The sequence below is a fragment of the Cuculus canorus genome, chromosome 20 (assembly GCF_017976375.1).
Source record: "Cuculus canorus isolate bCucCan1 chromosome 20, bCucCan1.pri, whole genome shotgun sequence".
Lineage (NCBI taxonomy): Eukaryota > Metazoa > Chordata > Aves > Cuculiformes > Cuculidae > Cuculus > Cuculus canorus.
In genome coordinates, this window is record NC_071420.1 from 4,406,492 (window position 1) to 4,423,436 (window position 16,945).

At 41.0% G+C, this 16,945-nt stretch overlaps 1 protein-coding gene across 1 annotated transcript; it reads right to left on the minus strand.

Moving 5' to 3' along the window:
* Positions 1–684: 684 nt before the first annotated feature.
* Positions 685–16,855, minus strand: NSRP1 (nuclear speckle splicing regulatory protein 1). The gene is made up of 7 exons (XM_054084857.1): positions 16,623–16,855; positions 15,434–15,521; positions 6,731–6,787; positions 5,943–6,074; positions 4,801–5,008; positions 4,137–4,245; positions 685–2,355 (listed from the first exon to the last, which is right to left on the minus strand). Exons 1-7 carry the CDS (start codon positions 16,640–16,642, stop codon positions 1,317–1,319), a joined length of 1,653 nt encoding a protein of 550 aa, XP_053940832.1. The 5' UTR covers positions 16,643–16,855; the 3' UTR covers positions 685–1,316.
* Positions 16,856–16,945: the final 90 nt, after the last annotated feature.

Consider the following 16,945-nt stretch of genomic DNA (forward strand, 5'->3'; position numbering starts at 1 on the left):
TGGGAAGAACAAAGATAAAACGCAATTCCAAGAAAAAGCAGAACATCTAGTCGGGTTTGCTATACCAACAAGGTCTCTGACAAAAAGCAGAGGACTTCCTACAGTGTTTGGACCTCAGCCCACTGCTAAATACTCTTTCATGCTATTTCAACAGAAGAACCAATGCACGTTCCATTTGTGTAGACAGAACAGCAAAACCAAATGGACCCACACTTGAAATAAGTGCTGAGCCACTTGATCAGCTTACATACAGAACTCATTCCATTTCACATCTTTGTAAACTGGCAGGCTTGGCATTTCATTTTACTCACATTCTGTCTCACAGGTCTGCTGAACAACATATTAGGGAAACAGTGATCTCAAAATCCTTTTTCTATATTAGTTCATCTTACTGCAGCATAGAAGTGATAAATTTACCACAAAACAAAGTGAAAGAAACCACTGTGAGAAGTATTGAAAATATATTCTAAAAGCTGATGACCACTGTCAGACATCCCGCTTACCAAGTTATGGTTTGGAGATAACCTTATTCTTGATTATGAGCCTTTGAACAAACAGACCAACAAATCTAAAACATCACCTCCACTAGAACAAGCAGATATGACCGTAACACACGGAAAAAGACTCATATACCTTATTTCACACAAGAAAACCGCAATAAAATGACACAAGCATTAAAAAAGCCTCATATATTAGTTCCAAGACATATCTTACACTTTATTTGATTCTGTACATCAGGTCCCTAGAACCAAAGCTCACACATAATTACAAAATTCATGTATCAATATGCATTTAGCTTACAAAATGCCATATTATGTACAGAAATCTCCTATATTGTTATTCAGACTGGGTTTTTTTTTTTTCCTTTTTTTCCCCACTTTTACAGCTCTGCTTCTAATTTTTGAGAACATGAGTGGGCAACAATGACTGGGAAAACCTCTGTTTCAGCACAGCTCATTGTCTTACCTGGGGAATGGAGCAGGGGGCTGCCAGGAAGGTGGTTTTCTCACCTTACACTGTTTAACACTCCTAGCTCTGTCCCAGAATCTTCAGGTAGCCAGGACAGGGTACGGAGGGCCAGGGTGGACAAGAGTGAACCAAATTTCACATTTCAATTCTATAAACAGACTAAAGGTATGTATGAAGTGATCCATCAATCCATTTCAAAAGTTGTTCTTCTAACATGGCACATACAATTTCTTAAACAAAAGCCAGGAATAAATAGCTAAGATAGACTTCTACTTCTGTATAAGAGTCCATGCAGCAGTGGCTTTTCCTCTTGTTCAAGAGACCAAGAGTTTTGTCCATGAGGGAGATTAATCTTCTTCCTTCTCAATGTAGGATTTAGCACTGACGCGTGCCATTTGTCTTGCCAAATAGCGGTCCCGTGCTGACATGACTGTCTCTTCATTGCTCCGTTTGGCAAATTTGCTCATGCCCTCAGGTGGTTTCTGTACTTGATCTTTCTCCTCTTTCTCCCCTTCTTCTCCAGCTTTACGTTTCTGCTCAGACAAAACTTCAGAGCTGGATCCTGCCTTCTCATCCACCTCTCTCTCTTTTCCTTTTCTCTCTTTTTCCATATCAGTTTCTCTATCTTTTTCTACTGATGTAGGAGTACTGTCCCTCCTCTCTGTGTGTTTCTTTTCATCATTACCATGTTTCTCTCTCCTCTCCTTCCCATGATCTTCCTTTTCTCTGCATTTCTCTCCTCTCTCCTTTTCTCTGTCATTATATCTATCTCTACCATTTCTTATTCTTTCTTTCTCTCGTTCCTTTTCTGAGCCTCTCTCTTCTCTCTCTTTTGCCTTCCTCCATTCTCTGCCATGTCCCTCCCTCTCTTTTCTTTCCTTTCCCCGTTGCCTATCATCTTGCTCTTCCCTCCTTCTGTAGCTATCTTTACTAGTGAGATCCCCATATCTATGTCGCTCCTCTTTTTCCCTGTGGTGATCCTTTTCGTGGGTTCTGCTTCTTTCATAGTCTTTCTCCCTGCACTGTTCATCATTTCCCCTTCTGCTTGGTCTGGTCTCTCCCCTTTTTGTAAGATGACTTCTCTGGGCTTTTGAGCGTGGCTCTTCCTCCACACTGGATGAGCTTGGCGACCTGGAATGCCTCTGGCTCTTGTGATGTTTAGCCTCTTCTTCACTGCTCACGGAGCGCTCTCTCCTTTTCTTTGTTTTCAAACTTACTTTACTATTTTTCTGTCTCTTCTCATCATCACTGCTGTCAGTTCCTATATCGGTATCAGCATCTGGGTTATTCTCTTTCTTAACAGAGGGCTTTGGTCTTTGCTTTTCATATGGGCTTTTGTTCCTTTGATTGGATTCATCATAACTGTCAGATTTTTCTTCCTTTATCCTACATTTTTTACATTAAAAAGAAAAAAAAACCCACATTACACAGCCTGAAATCTCAGACTCTTATACAAGCTGACTTCCAGTCCGGACTTAAGCAAAAGATGCTGCTGAAATTCTATGAAAGCAAACCTCTCTGAGGCTTGGGTTCCAGAAATCCAAAGCAAAGGATTTCTATGAAGCATCTGTATCTGGTTCATTGGTGAATGCGAGCTGATGAATTTAGCTAAAAGAATGGCTATGGTTACATATCTGCAGCCTCCATCTAAGGCAAAAGAAACAGATATAAATTCTTGTGTAAGCTTTTTGGCACGCTACACATTTTTTCCTGTGCTTATTCCTCTATTCACGTCAAATAATTATCCAGAGAAGAAGCAGGTTGCATGTGCTGTTGACAGAGGTAGGACCACAGTTGCCATTAGCAGTAGAAGGGTTTTTTTAATCTAGTATTTCTGAAGATCCCTCTCTTGTGAGTAGATAGAAATTAGTATCTTTGAACAGCTCACAGATTCCGAAATACAAAAAGCCGCCCCATGGAGAACCAATCTGGGCAGTAGACAGAAAGGTTACGCTTTGCCATTTGTTTCTGACTGCTAAGAAAATACACACAAGCCACATGTGTCTCTTTTCTAACCATCCAGCTTCTGGAACAGCCTCTGGTAAAGTCTTATGAAACAGAACAGCATCCAATTAGATCAAATGTTTGATGCATGCTTGAAAGCACGGTTAGTCTGTGTGCAACGACTAAAAATTATGCTGAAGAGTTCGATGATTGATTTAGTAATCTAGTTAATTAAAATGACAAGTGATGAAAAAGACAGAGATCTAAAAATCAAGCTGTTTTCTTCCTGTATCCAATACAATGGCATATCTTTATACTAGACATAATATATATAAAGAATATAAAGATTTCCCTTATTTCAGATAGCTGAGTAACTTCACTGTGATCAGATTGTTTAAGCTACAAATTTACTTGCCAATAATCCAATCTCAGATCTAGATCTCCTGATGAAAGCTGCAGTTTCTCTGTGATGGCAAGCAATTAGCAACATCCAGGTTTATGGCCTATGTAAAGTGAGGTTTAATCTCAACTAATTCTTTCAAATGATCAGTTGTTGCATATAAGAAACTCACCCCCTTCACCATATTTATCCACAGAATAGAATTTCACAAGCTCAACTACATCAATAATTCAGCTTCATCTCATTACTTTGCTTCGGAATACTAAGATTTTAACACACTCCCACTGGATTTCCTACATATTTGATTAATTTTCTTTACACTAAGGAAATTAACCTTTACCCTTCCTAAACCACAGTGTCAACACTCAATTAATTTTTTATGAACCTGTACATATGAAATACTTAGAGAGTCACATTATTTTCAGGAAATTCGTATCACAACATCACCTCCATACCACCACTATGCTCATTATCTTACTTTTTGTCTCCTTCATGATTCAAAACATGTACCTTATTGCAGATTGCCAAATATTACGCAAACCTAAGTAAATATAGGTGAAAATAACACAAAGCAGTATTAGAAGTAAGACTGCCCTCTTGACAGCTTTTAAATGGCGACCTTCTCCCGTTTATTTCTGTCTTATAGTCTCTACCACTGGTGACATATTCCAAATCATTCAGTTAATCAGCTGTATGAAGCAACCAGCTTTAACTACCAGGGTTTAAGAACTCTGTCTAATTCTTACAGTGTTCCAGTGAGTCTGGAATCACAAACAGGCAGAAGCTGGTTGATACCTGAAAGCCTTCTGGAATTGCATCCTACCTGGCTTCACGGAAGCTGCATTCAGGCATTTCTTCTTCCCCTACCGTCTGGTTTAAAAGATGTCTGTAAAATCCACTGAGATCCCTCTGTTTGGTAACATCAAGGTAAGCTAAGAAAGAGAAAGTGAGGTTGGATTTACTGTGTCACAAATAATCATCAGACAACTCAGAAAGAGCAGGCACCACCAAGACTGCAATCTCCATCACAGAGGTTTTCAAGTCCAAAGTGGAAAAAGCTCTGACAACTTGATTTGACCTCATAGCAGACCATGCTTTGAGAAGAAGGCTGCAATAGCTGACCTTCAGAGGTCCGCTCCAACATGACTTATCTCACAGTCCTATAATCCTGGTTTTGGGGACCTGTACAGAATGTTTGAAGTAACAAGCATAAGCATCACTGCACTCCAGGCTAACAACTGACCCATCCTCAAAAATTACAAGTAGCAATTCAAATAGTGCAGACACACCAACAGAGGAGCTTCCTCTGTTTCTTAAGTAACACGTGCAAAGGAAAATAACAAACTCGGATTCAATTCAGTATCTGCTATTGGTCCTTTGTGATTTTCTTTACCACAGGCCTCAGAGAAAGGCCAGCTGATAATGTTGTAAATCATGTACAAGGCCATACTTCTCTTTTAGGGGAATTCTTTCAGTATGAATCTCACCCTCAAGAGCTGCCTCTCTTCTTTCTCTTTCCTCCTCTTCTGCCCTTTCTTGCAGCTTCTTCTTATAGGCTGAAGTCACAAACGCCTCTTTGTGAGCAAACTCTCCTCCTTCCATTTCACGCTCTTTCTGAATTTTTCTTTCCATTCTTTTTTCTTGCTCCTTTTTTCTAACCTCAGCAGCTTTGAGGATATTTTGGATGTACCTGGGCTAAAATAGGAGAGGAAAAAAAGTACCACACTGAGAGGTAATTGAGGTGGCTGAGAAAACACCAATTGGGATTGATGGAGATGTTGAAGAAAGTTGGTATTGGAAGAAAATTACAGAAGCTGCTCTAACATATTCTCACAGTGCTTGATAGCTATCCGAAATAAACTGTCATTCCCATTTAGATCACTACCAAGGCATGCTTCCCAACAACAAAAGAGGTACTGTATTCAATCAAAGCGTTCAGCCCACCTTTGACTAGGATGATTTTTGCTCTGAGGGAAATTAAATGTGTTTCATTTCTCACCCCTGCCTCCTGTCTTGTAATAGCTTTGCCTTTCTATTGCTGTACAGGAGTGGGAAGCTTCCCTTTATACTCACATAACCTGACAGGAGCTTTTAAATGAAATAGAATAAGTAACAATGAAAATATCACTTGTCAGGATAATTCAGCAATGCTTTGAAACCAGGCATTGGGCTGTGGAAATTGGCTCAATTTCACCAATGAAAGTTAATTATTTCAGCAAGCACACTAGTGAGTGAGGAGGAGACATTTACATTCATTGGCTCAATAACAAAGTCTTCATTATCAGAACCAGTATTGCTGCAGGGTCCTCTGCCTCTAATCCTATTATCCCACTATAACATTCTTTTCAGAAACACACAGAAAGAAATGCTACATGTACATCATAAACTGGATGGGAAAAACTGTAGTCTGCCACCCTACAGAATTCCACTGGATCAGGACTGCAATGTACCTGATGAACTAACAGTTTGGCCAAAATCCTTGCAAATGACTACCTTGTGTAACAGGATTGAGCACAACGCTTGTATGCCCCATGAGAAAATGCATTTGGCAAAGCTTAAATGTTAAGCAACCGGAGTTATTTCAAGCATACAGTGGTAAGACAGACAGCACACATTTGCAGGTATCAACCTTTTTGTCATCTTTTCCAGATAACACACTGGCATTGCTTTCTTTCTTCTTCTTCTGCATTTCATCATAAATACTGTCATATTCATACACAGTAGCGTCTTCTTCCAAAGCCTTCTGAATCTCTAATTTAGTCTAAAAGAAATAAAACGGGGAAGAGAAGAGACCAAAAAAAAAAAATCAAGCATTAATTTCTTTACTGTTTTCAAATATTTTATTCCAAAACTGTCATTTAAACAGATAAATCTATGCATTAGAACACTGAGTGTAAATTAAAAACAGTCTGATCTACAAAGGTTTTTTAACTGTTTACCAGGACTAAGAGACAACCAAATCATTACCAGCCTTTGCAGTTATAGGAAACACAGTGAGCAAAGGACAACAGTGAAATCAATACTGGAAACTTCTTAACGAGCAAACTGTTCCATCAAATAATGTAATTAATTTTTTTAATGAACAGTAAACAACATTTCAATGAGTTTTCCTGTCTGTTTTCATCTATAGTTTATCCTCCTTCCCCAAAGATCCACATAATAAATAGGTACCAACATAATTCAGAATACATATTTCACAGTTCTAACTTCTGTTTGTAAAGTCCAGTTGGAAGTAAGACCTGTGAAACCATTCAGTTTTTTAAAGACCTATCAGCCAAACAAATACCAGAGGAGCCCTCAGATCAGATCTGAGAACAGAAGAGGAATGCTGAACAGCAGCCATACGAGTTTCTCTCAAGCACACATTCCTCCAGGAACGTGTTAAATGTTGGCATGAGAGTTCCCACTGTATCTTACCTGCTTCATTGCCTGCTTTTTCAGTGCTTCTTTCTGAAGACTTTCACCCACAGTTGGCTGTAAGAAGGAAACAGCTTGTATTATTTTTCTACCACTCTACCAATTATATAATAGTCCGAGTGCATAAGTCAATCTCTCGCTTCAACAGTATTTTTCTGTAAGCAAGAAAAACTCAACATTCACAAGCTTACAAGGAGCCAGCCTTTTCCATGAGCATTGCAGTATCTCACCACATATATATAATGTTACATTAAAAATGTTTATGAGTTTAAGAACACTATTTGAATGATGTATGTACCTCAAAAAGCTACATTAAAGTTCATGGCCTGTCACAAAACAGGCAATCTCTGTCCCAGAAACACTCAGAGACATAAGGGATCTGAGACAAAGGTTGAGTTGTGCCTTCTTCCAACCACCACCAAAAACTAGTGGAAAAGGCACATCCCTCCAGCACAGCCAGGCTGCTGGTGCAAGGAGTTAGCACATCAGCACATAAAACGTCTCGCAAAGGACAGCTAAAGGCACCACTGAAACAACTTCCTAGGAGAAGGATGTTTGTAATACATCTGCTCTCTCTCTCACACACACACACTACAATTCTTTCAGGTTTTGCCATTAAAAGAAGAAAAAAAGGAAAACACAGAAATTCCCTCACCTCAAATGAACAGAAATGTGAATTACTCCCTCCTATCAATTTATGCATCAAAAACATTTCTATGTTTATGAATAAAGAAAGAGAAATGTTCTTAATGATGTTTTAATTATATTTCTAACAGTCTGTGAACTAGGTGCTATTCAGAATATACTCTTCTTCCAGCACATGAATGTCATCAGACATGTGGCAGTCACAAGCAGGCATTTTTACTAACAATCACATAAAAAAAAGTGTTCAGAGTAAAAAACAAATACCTGAAAGGATTTGGCAATTATTTCAAGTTTGATCTGTATGATTAATTCCGTATTTTTTAAAATACGAATACTTCTGATTTGATCAGCAAGTACTTCAAATGTTAATGTTTAATTTCAAGATTATTAAGCTACGAAACAGCAATACTAATCTTCCCTAAGGAAAAAAAAAATCCATGTCTGAAAACATGTTTTCTAATCATACAGTCTTCTAAAAAAGCTTTGCATTTTATTTAGTTTTGTCTTTTAATTAGCGTTGAACTAAACTGCTTGTCTCTCTCTTCTCAACCAGGAGATAATAGTGTTTATTAAACAGATTCACTATAAATGACAGGACTTGTATCCTTGTTTATGTAATTAAATATCTCTTCATCTTAAAAAGCAGAAATAGGAAGGAAAAATCCCTCTGCACTTTGGCAGCTTCCCAAGTTTTGCAACTTTGACTAATAATGTGCTCTATATCACATTGTAAAAAGACAAAGAGATTGTATAATCATCTCTCAGTGAAATTCAAAACTGGAAACCAACTGGCAGGGAGCCTGGTAGCAGGGATGAGGATTTTCTGAAATCAAACAGTATTAGCACCATGTAAATTCAAGCAGATCCTCTGAACAAGAGGGCTTTTGATTTTATTTGATGTTTAAAATAAAATTATGCTGTGACCCCTTTTTCTTATGCTATTAAAATTTTAGTAGACGTGTCAACAAGGAAAAAAACAAGTACTTCTGCACAATTTTATACATGATTGTGAACAGCCCAAATATCTTTGTGGTTAATTTCTGAACAGGGAACAAGTGACACAAGCAGCAGAATTAACAGGGTTTCATTATAAGGGCTTTCATTATAAGTGACTTTGTGCCTTCTGCCTCTTTATCTCCCCTATCGCTTCCTGAGACACCCTGCCCGCTTGTGCATGACCAAAAGCCAGCCCTGTGCTGTGCAGTCTGCCAACACTTCCTCCTCAACACAGAGAAAGATGAAAACCACAGAACGTCCCTCCATCGACCCATTTTCATGAAGACCAGAGGAACGTTTTATCTCTGGGACCTCAGCCACACACCAAGGATGGCTGAGATTGTCAGCGAGTCCCCAGGTCGCAGGGGACTAAAGAACAGGTACAGTCAGCAATCACCTCCAAGGGATTTTTTTCTGCTATGCAAGACATAAATAATAAAAAAGACTGCAAGCTTCTGCGTAGCTTTAAAAAAAAAACAAACTCCAAAGCCAGAAGGCAGTATCTCAGAGGAGCACCATGTAATTCTAAACTCTGCAAGAGAAGGTACTAAGGCAACCCTGTCAATACTCAGAGAAGTACAAACGGCATCACATAACAGCATCAACTGGATTCTAGATACTCAGAACTTCACTCACTTCCCCCAAAAAACATGCTAGGACTTATTGCTATAACTAAAACTACAACCAGAAAAACATGACACACAGAATATTCAAAATATTCCTTCGTAGCACACTCCAAGTGAGGGACGTACAGTCAAGTAAAAATGGGAACTTAGAAAGGCACCTATTCCAGCTTTTTCTGGTGCTTTAATTGCTACTGCAGTCTTTGATAAATCCACCTCTGCTTTCTAAATGTTCAACTTTGTGGTGAAACTACAGGTATAATGGGAAAGTGTGATGTGCACTTCCACGGAAGAAAAAGCCCTGCGCTCATCCAGTTATGCTCCTCACCAGAAAGCAGCCTCCCAGCCTAACCCAGCTGCGGATAACCAGGGAAGGGAGCACACCACGCTCCAGGCTGGAGGAAGCTGAGCTGGGCAGACATGAGCAACACACTCAAAGAGCCCACGGTGGTACCAGGGACTACACCCTGCACACTGCAGCTCACTGATTATTTGGACTAGAATTGGATACAGCCTCTTATTTATTTATGTTGGCTGACCAACCAGGGGAAGTAGATAGCAGATTATTTACTTTAAAACAATCTACAAGACTCCTGGCTTCATCCATCCAGTATTTACCTCCAGATCTCAGGACTGATGGGCTGATGTTGAGAAATATTTAAAATACTGCATTTGATTTTTATGTCATATGATTTCTTCTAAAAAAATGCTACAAATGAGCCAGTATAAATTTCTGAATATAAACCACTACTCTGCACCGGCAGTGTAAAACACACCAGCATCACACAGAAGAGTCAGACTTCCTCCTGGTTCCTGGGGAAGAAGCTGCTCCTCTGCTGGATGTATGAGGGGCCATCACTGAAGGATTCCTTTCTCAGATGCTTTACACTGGTTTTACAGCAAGGTACTTCACAGTAAGGAATCTCCCTGCATTAGGGCAGAAAGCAAGGGCTGGGCAAAAGATAAAACCAATTCAGCAGCTAGATGTACAGAATAAGCTTTATTGTATCAAAATATTTGAAACACTGCTTAAAATGTTTTCCTTGTCTGCCTACAAACAAACGTGTTGATCTACAAAGATTACATAAAAACAAAGTAATACCAATCCTGGTTATTGTACACATAACTGTAAAAAAGTCCACCTGCGGTCTGTTTGCCTAGAGTGGCAGTGAGTTTACAGAAAACAAACACCTTCCCTAATGGTTTATGGCTGACAATTTCCTTTTGTGCTACAAGCTCTGACAGATGAGAACTTCCCGTTCTTTTGTATTGTTTTTACTTATCAACTGCCCATTTATTAAAGGCCCTATAAGCTCACTGATCTGTCTCATACACTTTCCCTGCAGTCAAGCTATTCTTCTGAAGCACAAAGCTTACAGTTTAATATTTTCTGTGAGGAGAAAACGTTTTAACCCTCTCTTGGGAAACTACACAGAGCCCACACAAATCCAGAAATGCTCAGCAATGCAACTCTACGGTCTGTGGCCTGATGAGACCACGGAAGCTAACTCTTACACAATGGAAAAGGCTTAAAACAGAGTAATAAAAGAAATAAGCCCAATCTACTAACATTTCTCACTGTTCTCTCCCATTTTTTATCTCCTTCAGGTATCTATAAACATCTTCCAGGTTCTTAGGTGCTTGAACTACCTTCTTATATTCACCCTGCAAGCACCCCTTGTAAGCTACTTCTTAAAATGCCTTCTTCAGATTGCTCCTACAGAAGCAAAGAACATTCAAACTACTGAGCAATTGCTTTGGTTTGTCTCAGCTACTTTGCAATCAGGACAGAGCATGTAAACAATTTACAGCTTTACAGAAAAAACTCAGTTGGAAGTTCAACAGCAAATACTTAAAATGGAAGTTCCACCAGTGAGAGAACTAAAATTTCATGGTTTTTACAAATTTGACTTCTCAGCCTTCCCACCACTGTCCCAGTAGTCCCATCTCGCATCCCAGTGGTAGTTCCTTGGTTGTCCTATGCATCTCCTGCTCTCTCCCATCTCACCCAGACAAGGCAGCCTCCCAGGTCAGCCCAAAAGAACCCAAGGAGGGCCTGGATCACCTTGCCTTTCTTCTCATCAGGGCACTGACCAGGTCTTTGTTCTAAAGTTAGAGATGTCCACCTCATCTGATTCGCCTGAAGTTGGCCAATACATTAAAAAACTTACTACAGGCAAGAGTCACACAATGAATTGTATACAGCTTTCTTTAGAAATCCAAATAAACAGGAGGAGAGCAAATGATTCACCCAAATGTGTCTTGCTTAAAGAACACTTGGGCCCTGTTTACCCTTCTGAATTGCTACATATTTGTCTCGCTTGTTTTTAGGAAAAAAAGCTGGTTGCTGACATTGGGTTTTTGAAAGTGATGTCTTCTAAACTGTTGCAGTAAATGACAATTTCTGGAGCAGAGGACGCAGCACACTTTGGTACCAAAATATCTTAAAATTAGCTACTTGTACTCTTTTGTGTATGTATTTAGTGTCATGTACAGAACTAGCTTTCCATGGCATTCCCTCCTAGCTTCCAGAAACCAGGAATTTAGGGACTTCCTGAACTGGAGGATGCACCCGGACCATTGTCTGACATCAAGAGAATCCCTTAATTTTACTAATCATTTCTGAATCCACTTGCACTTTTGGCCACGCCACAGTATCCTGTGGCAATAACTTCTACAACTTAATGATACACTGTGGAGAAAAAAACCAAAAACTTCCTTCTGCTTAGATTAAACCAGTTACTTGGTGATCCTCCAACAGACCCCATTGTTCACATTATGGGAAACAGCAAAATCACTTTACTTTCTCCGAATTGTTCTTGATCTTACACACATCCTCTCCCGTTATTCCTCTGCACTTCCTTCTCCTCAGTGATCTCTTTTCTAAGAGCCACTCTAGTCTACTTAGTCTCATTTTGCACGAAAACTGTTGCTTAAACTCTGGTCAGCATCAATACTCATCACTTCACCAATCTTTTTTTCAATCATGCTGCAAAGCTGCAAAGTGGGTAGAAAGATCTGTCAGCAAAACCAAAAATCTGAGACTATAACAGGACATAGTTTTCTGCTTGCTTTCTTTTCTTCCTTTGTGCCTGCTTAAATGTCCCATTTATCTCCTAGATGACCACCAAAAAACCCACATCAAGCAGATCCGTTCACAGAACAATCCACACTGCCTCTTGGCACAGAACAATCCACTATCACTCTCTTGAATTTAGCATGCTCTTTCTACAGTCCTTTTTTCAACTATGTTTTCCAACCTGTAGCAACAAACCAGTTTTGAAAGGCAGGTAAGGCACAGGAATGTATGTTGGGTGATTCCAATACAATCAAGAAACAGCAATTTTACCTGCTGCACCACAGAGGTGTTTTCAACTCAATTTTAAAGATGAAACAGAACAGACCAGCGAACTGGGGATACTGAGATGCCACCTCTGAAAAGGCAATGCCCGAACAAGGGAATATTTTTGGAGAAAACGGATAAATCGCAAGTTACAGTAAGCCAGACTGGAAACTTATTTCTACCATATCATAATTTGTTGCTGTAACACCTACTCTCTACAACAGGCTTTCCCAGGGGTAACACCCTTCCTCCCAGTTAGAAAGACAGTAACAACTCCTCATTATGAAGACAAATCATTCAGAACTGTATTGGCTAGAAGTACCTGCAATTGCCTGGTTTTTCACAGTCAACATTGTATTTCAAGAAAATTTCCATCCTAGATAGTCTGTTTCTTATGAACCCACAGATCATCTTCATCAGAAACTAACATCCATTAATGTAGTCAGCCACAGCAGAAAAAACCTTTCAAATTCCTTTAGCAAGGGTACAGGGAAAACCTTAATGAAATATTAAAAAAAAAATAGAAAAGGAATAGAAGTTTGGTATCTGAATCACAGACCATGTGAGGTGTGCAGATTTCCCAGCACAAACTTCATTAGAGTCGAGTTAAAAATACATAATCTCCAGACATTTGAGATGTAGTTCTGACCGATAAGGTAGCAGACAGGAAATGAAACCCCTCCCAAATGCTGCTCCTTATCTTGAAAAGCTCTGAAATTATTATTGAACTAATAAAGTAATTTTGCTTTTTTAAAAAATGATGTTCCTCGATAAAGGCAGTTATGAGATTATTACTTTTTGCTGGGTTTGTACCATACTGATGACCATGACAACACTGAGGAGTCTTTACCGCAGACTTTGGTAGTGAATCTGTCAGTCTTTCCGAAAGTCAGGATACTTTGTCTGTTTAGCCAGAAGTTAGTAGCATCGTATATCATCATCATCACCATTATTATTACCATCAGGCATTATTTTGCTTTAATGTTTTTATATTAAAAGAAAATAAGAAGTGAAAACCACCAGAAAGCCCCATACTGAGGAAGGTTCCCACTCCTACTGTGTAATGTTTAATGACAACAGATTAATTCAAACCCATCTATGGGATCTTGAAAATGTGGAGTCAGTCCCATTACGCAGTGAAAGACACCAAATCCCAAACTGACAGGGAAAGCACTCCTGCCTCTGACGACAGTGATCCACTGTCATCTCCATTAGCTGTATTTAAAGGAAAGGCTTTCTGTAGAGCCACAGAGTGAGCCATGAGCTCCCATGGAGGGATGCACCTCTCAACAGCACGGAAGACAGGGGCTAAGTGAGGAAAGGGATGGGATTTAAGACATGTTCTTGTCCTGTTTTCCGAAAGCTTCGCTGAAGCAGTTTTATTTTGAGGGCTGAATGGATGGTTCTTGGAAGGCCCTAAACAGAGGGAGCTCAGACACCCTCAACAGCAGCGTTATGGATTCTGTAATGGAACAAGGCACATAGAATTGGGAATTGCTAGATTTGGGCTTTCTGTGACATAAAAGTAACAGACGCGAGATCATTAAATGAAAATTTTAAATGAAGTATTTAGACAGTAGGAGTCAGAAACAGACAGTTTCAACCACACAAAAGAAAGAGCATTGAGTAAAGCTATAGAGAAGCAAGAACATTTTGGTAAACAATGTTCTAAAGCTCAATTGATTCTAAATTTCAACTTGTGAAATATTAAAATTCTAGACTATGGGCACATGTAAAGCTTATTTCCTGGGTTTTGTGGAGAAAAGGTTAAATATGCACATAAAGACACCATGATTAAATTATCACAAGTAATTCCAAATAGATAAAACTCAATAAATTGTTACCATTATGTTCAGGAAACTCCACCCATGTGGAAAGTTCATCTCTGCAATTCTGAGTTTCTATTCTTTACCTGTAAACTATGAAGCTACTGCTTTTAAATCCTTCAAAAAAATCTGTTTTACAAGTTGGCTTTCTGTAAGGTATCCAAACCAGCCCATACATCACCACAGTTCTTGGATGCCCTCATACTAACAGCACCAGATCCAGAAGTGTAATTTTTATAGTGTACAGCACCCTCTGCTGGGGCAGGCAGAAAGCAAATGCTTTGAAGATGGCACTTAAAAAGTAATTAAAAAAATAAAAGAGACTATAGGAAAGAACATTATCAACACAGTGCAAAGCAGTCACACAGCACAGAGTAGCAATAAATTGTGGGATCACAGAAAAGCTGTGTATTGTATCTGACATCACAAGTATTTTGAGTACTTCCAGAATAACGATTCTCATTATTTGCCTACAGGAAAGCTAGGGAGGGACTCTTGGTTCAAGGAGTGAAGGGAGAGGACGAGGGGGAATGGTTTTGAGATGGAAGAGGGGAGATTTAGATGAGATCTTAGGAAGAAATGTTTTCCTGTGAGGGTGGGGAGGCCCTGGCCCAGGCTGCCCAGAGCAGTGGTGGCTGCTCCATCCCTGGAGGGGTTCAAGGCCAGGTTGGATGGGGCTTGGAGCAACCGGATTCAGTGGGAAGTGTCCCTGCCCATGGCAGAGGGTGAGACTGGATGGGCTTTAAGGTCCCTTCCAACCAAACCATTCTGGGATTCTATTCTATTATTTGCCCCCCCCCTTTTTTTTTCCTGCCTTTAGAATTTTTTCTTTTTATTGTTCACCCTGAGCATGAACATCATAAACTAGTTACATGAACTTCGTGTGGAGCGAGCTAGAGGATAAAATACACTGAACTACTATTATATGAAGTTAATATCTGAGAAACAATTGTGGATTTCTTCGGTCTAGGCAGACAGGTTTACCAGGGGTAGCCAAGAAACTTCTTTACAAGGTAGATACTGTTACTCTTACAAACAGGCCACCAAACCTGATGAACTTTTGAAAGAGCTGACAGACAGTAACTAACAACCAAGTCATCACTTCCATGTAACCCGCACTAAAAAAGACACAGATCATATTTCACACCCAAATCCAAACCGATGACATGGATCTTAGTGACATTGACTAAGCTGATGCAGACATTAAGGATTGTAAACAAATAATTTGCAGAATAGAGGGTAAATTTCAGAACAAAATCATTGAACTGACCTCTTCATCAGAGTCATCTGCAAACACTGAGAGCTTCTTTGAAACAAGATTTTTCTGTGGCAATTTCTTGGGCATAATGAGCCCATACCTAGGGAAAGAATTAAAAGTTACCTTTAACATTACTTACAACAAAATACATAGCATGTTCCACAACAAAAATCTACCATTTAGAATTTTAGAAGAAGACCGCATCAACATAATCTATCTGGTATAGATGTGAGCAGCACTTCCAGCAGCGCCTCGCCACTTCTCCCACAGCCATCGCTGCCTTTTCCAAGCAGTTTCTGGATGCAATGATTTTCCTAAGTGAGGCCACAAATCCCTCTTGTCGGGAGATCTACAAGCGATTTTGTTTTCTCCCTTGGAGGAGTAAGAAATCACCGCTTAACCTCTAGAGTTTTATTCCTGCTCTACACTAAACACTATTCCGTAAGTACATTTGCTGGGGCAACGGGAAGTTCACCTATTTTGCACAGCAGCGCAAACCACCAACCTACAGACAGCTCACGGCACGCAGAGACTGAGCTGCACCATGAGGAGCTCTGCTGCTGACACAGCCGATCTCTGCGCTCAGAATACGGCTTTGGTATTGATTTCTACACCAGGAATTCCTCCCCACTTGCCTTCCTCTGAGTTCATCACTAAGAAAATGTTTCACGCAAGCTGCTGAGCCACAGAACTCCACAGCGCTGTAGGCACTGTGTCATCACTGTGATGGAGCTGCTTCTTGCGCTCGGAACCTGAACCTCACAGCCCTAGAGCTGATCCTGCCGACCCAGAGCCGAACCCCCTCGGGCCCCTAAGCCCCAGAACCGAAGCCCCCAGGCCCCCTAAGCCCAGAGCGGAACGTCCCCCTCGGCCCCCTAAACCCCGAGCCGAACCCCTCCGGCCCCCTAAGCCCAAGGCCACCCACTCTACCCGGCCCTACAATCCCAAGCCCGAACCACCCCAGGCCTCGGCCGGCGCGGTGTAGGCATCCTGAGGGGAGTCAACTTTGTCAGAGTGGAACTCCCTCCTCCCTGTCCCCGCAGCAGCGGCGGCGGCCTCCGACCCTTCCCACCGTTCTGGGTTTGGTGTTTAATAAACATGGCTTTAACTCAGGCCGACACGGCGAAGCACTCCCGCAGTCCCAGGGCTCGGCCCGGCCCCAAGCAGTCCCCGCGGCCCCCTCCGCCGCCCCGCCACTCACTGCCTGCCCAGCGCCGCCATCTTGTCCCGCCGGCTGTCCCGTGGCGCAGATTCCTCACGGGCCTGACTCCCTTTTCCCACCCGTCCTGGAAACTCCCCCCGCACGGCACCGCGGGACCGCTTCAGGACAGAAGCAGAGAGCGGCTCGAGAGGGCTGGAGGTGAAGGACGAGGTTTTTTTAACGGCTCATTGGCGAGTGGCGAAAGTGCCGATAGGGAAAGAGCCGAATGGAACCGAGGGAGCCGAGAGGGGCGGAGGGAGCCGAAGGGAGCCGAGAGGGGCGGAGGGAGCCGAACAGGGCCGAAGGGAGCCGAGCGGAGCCGA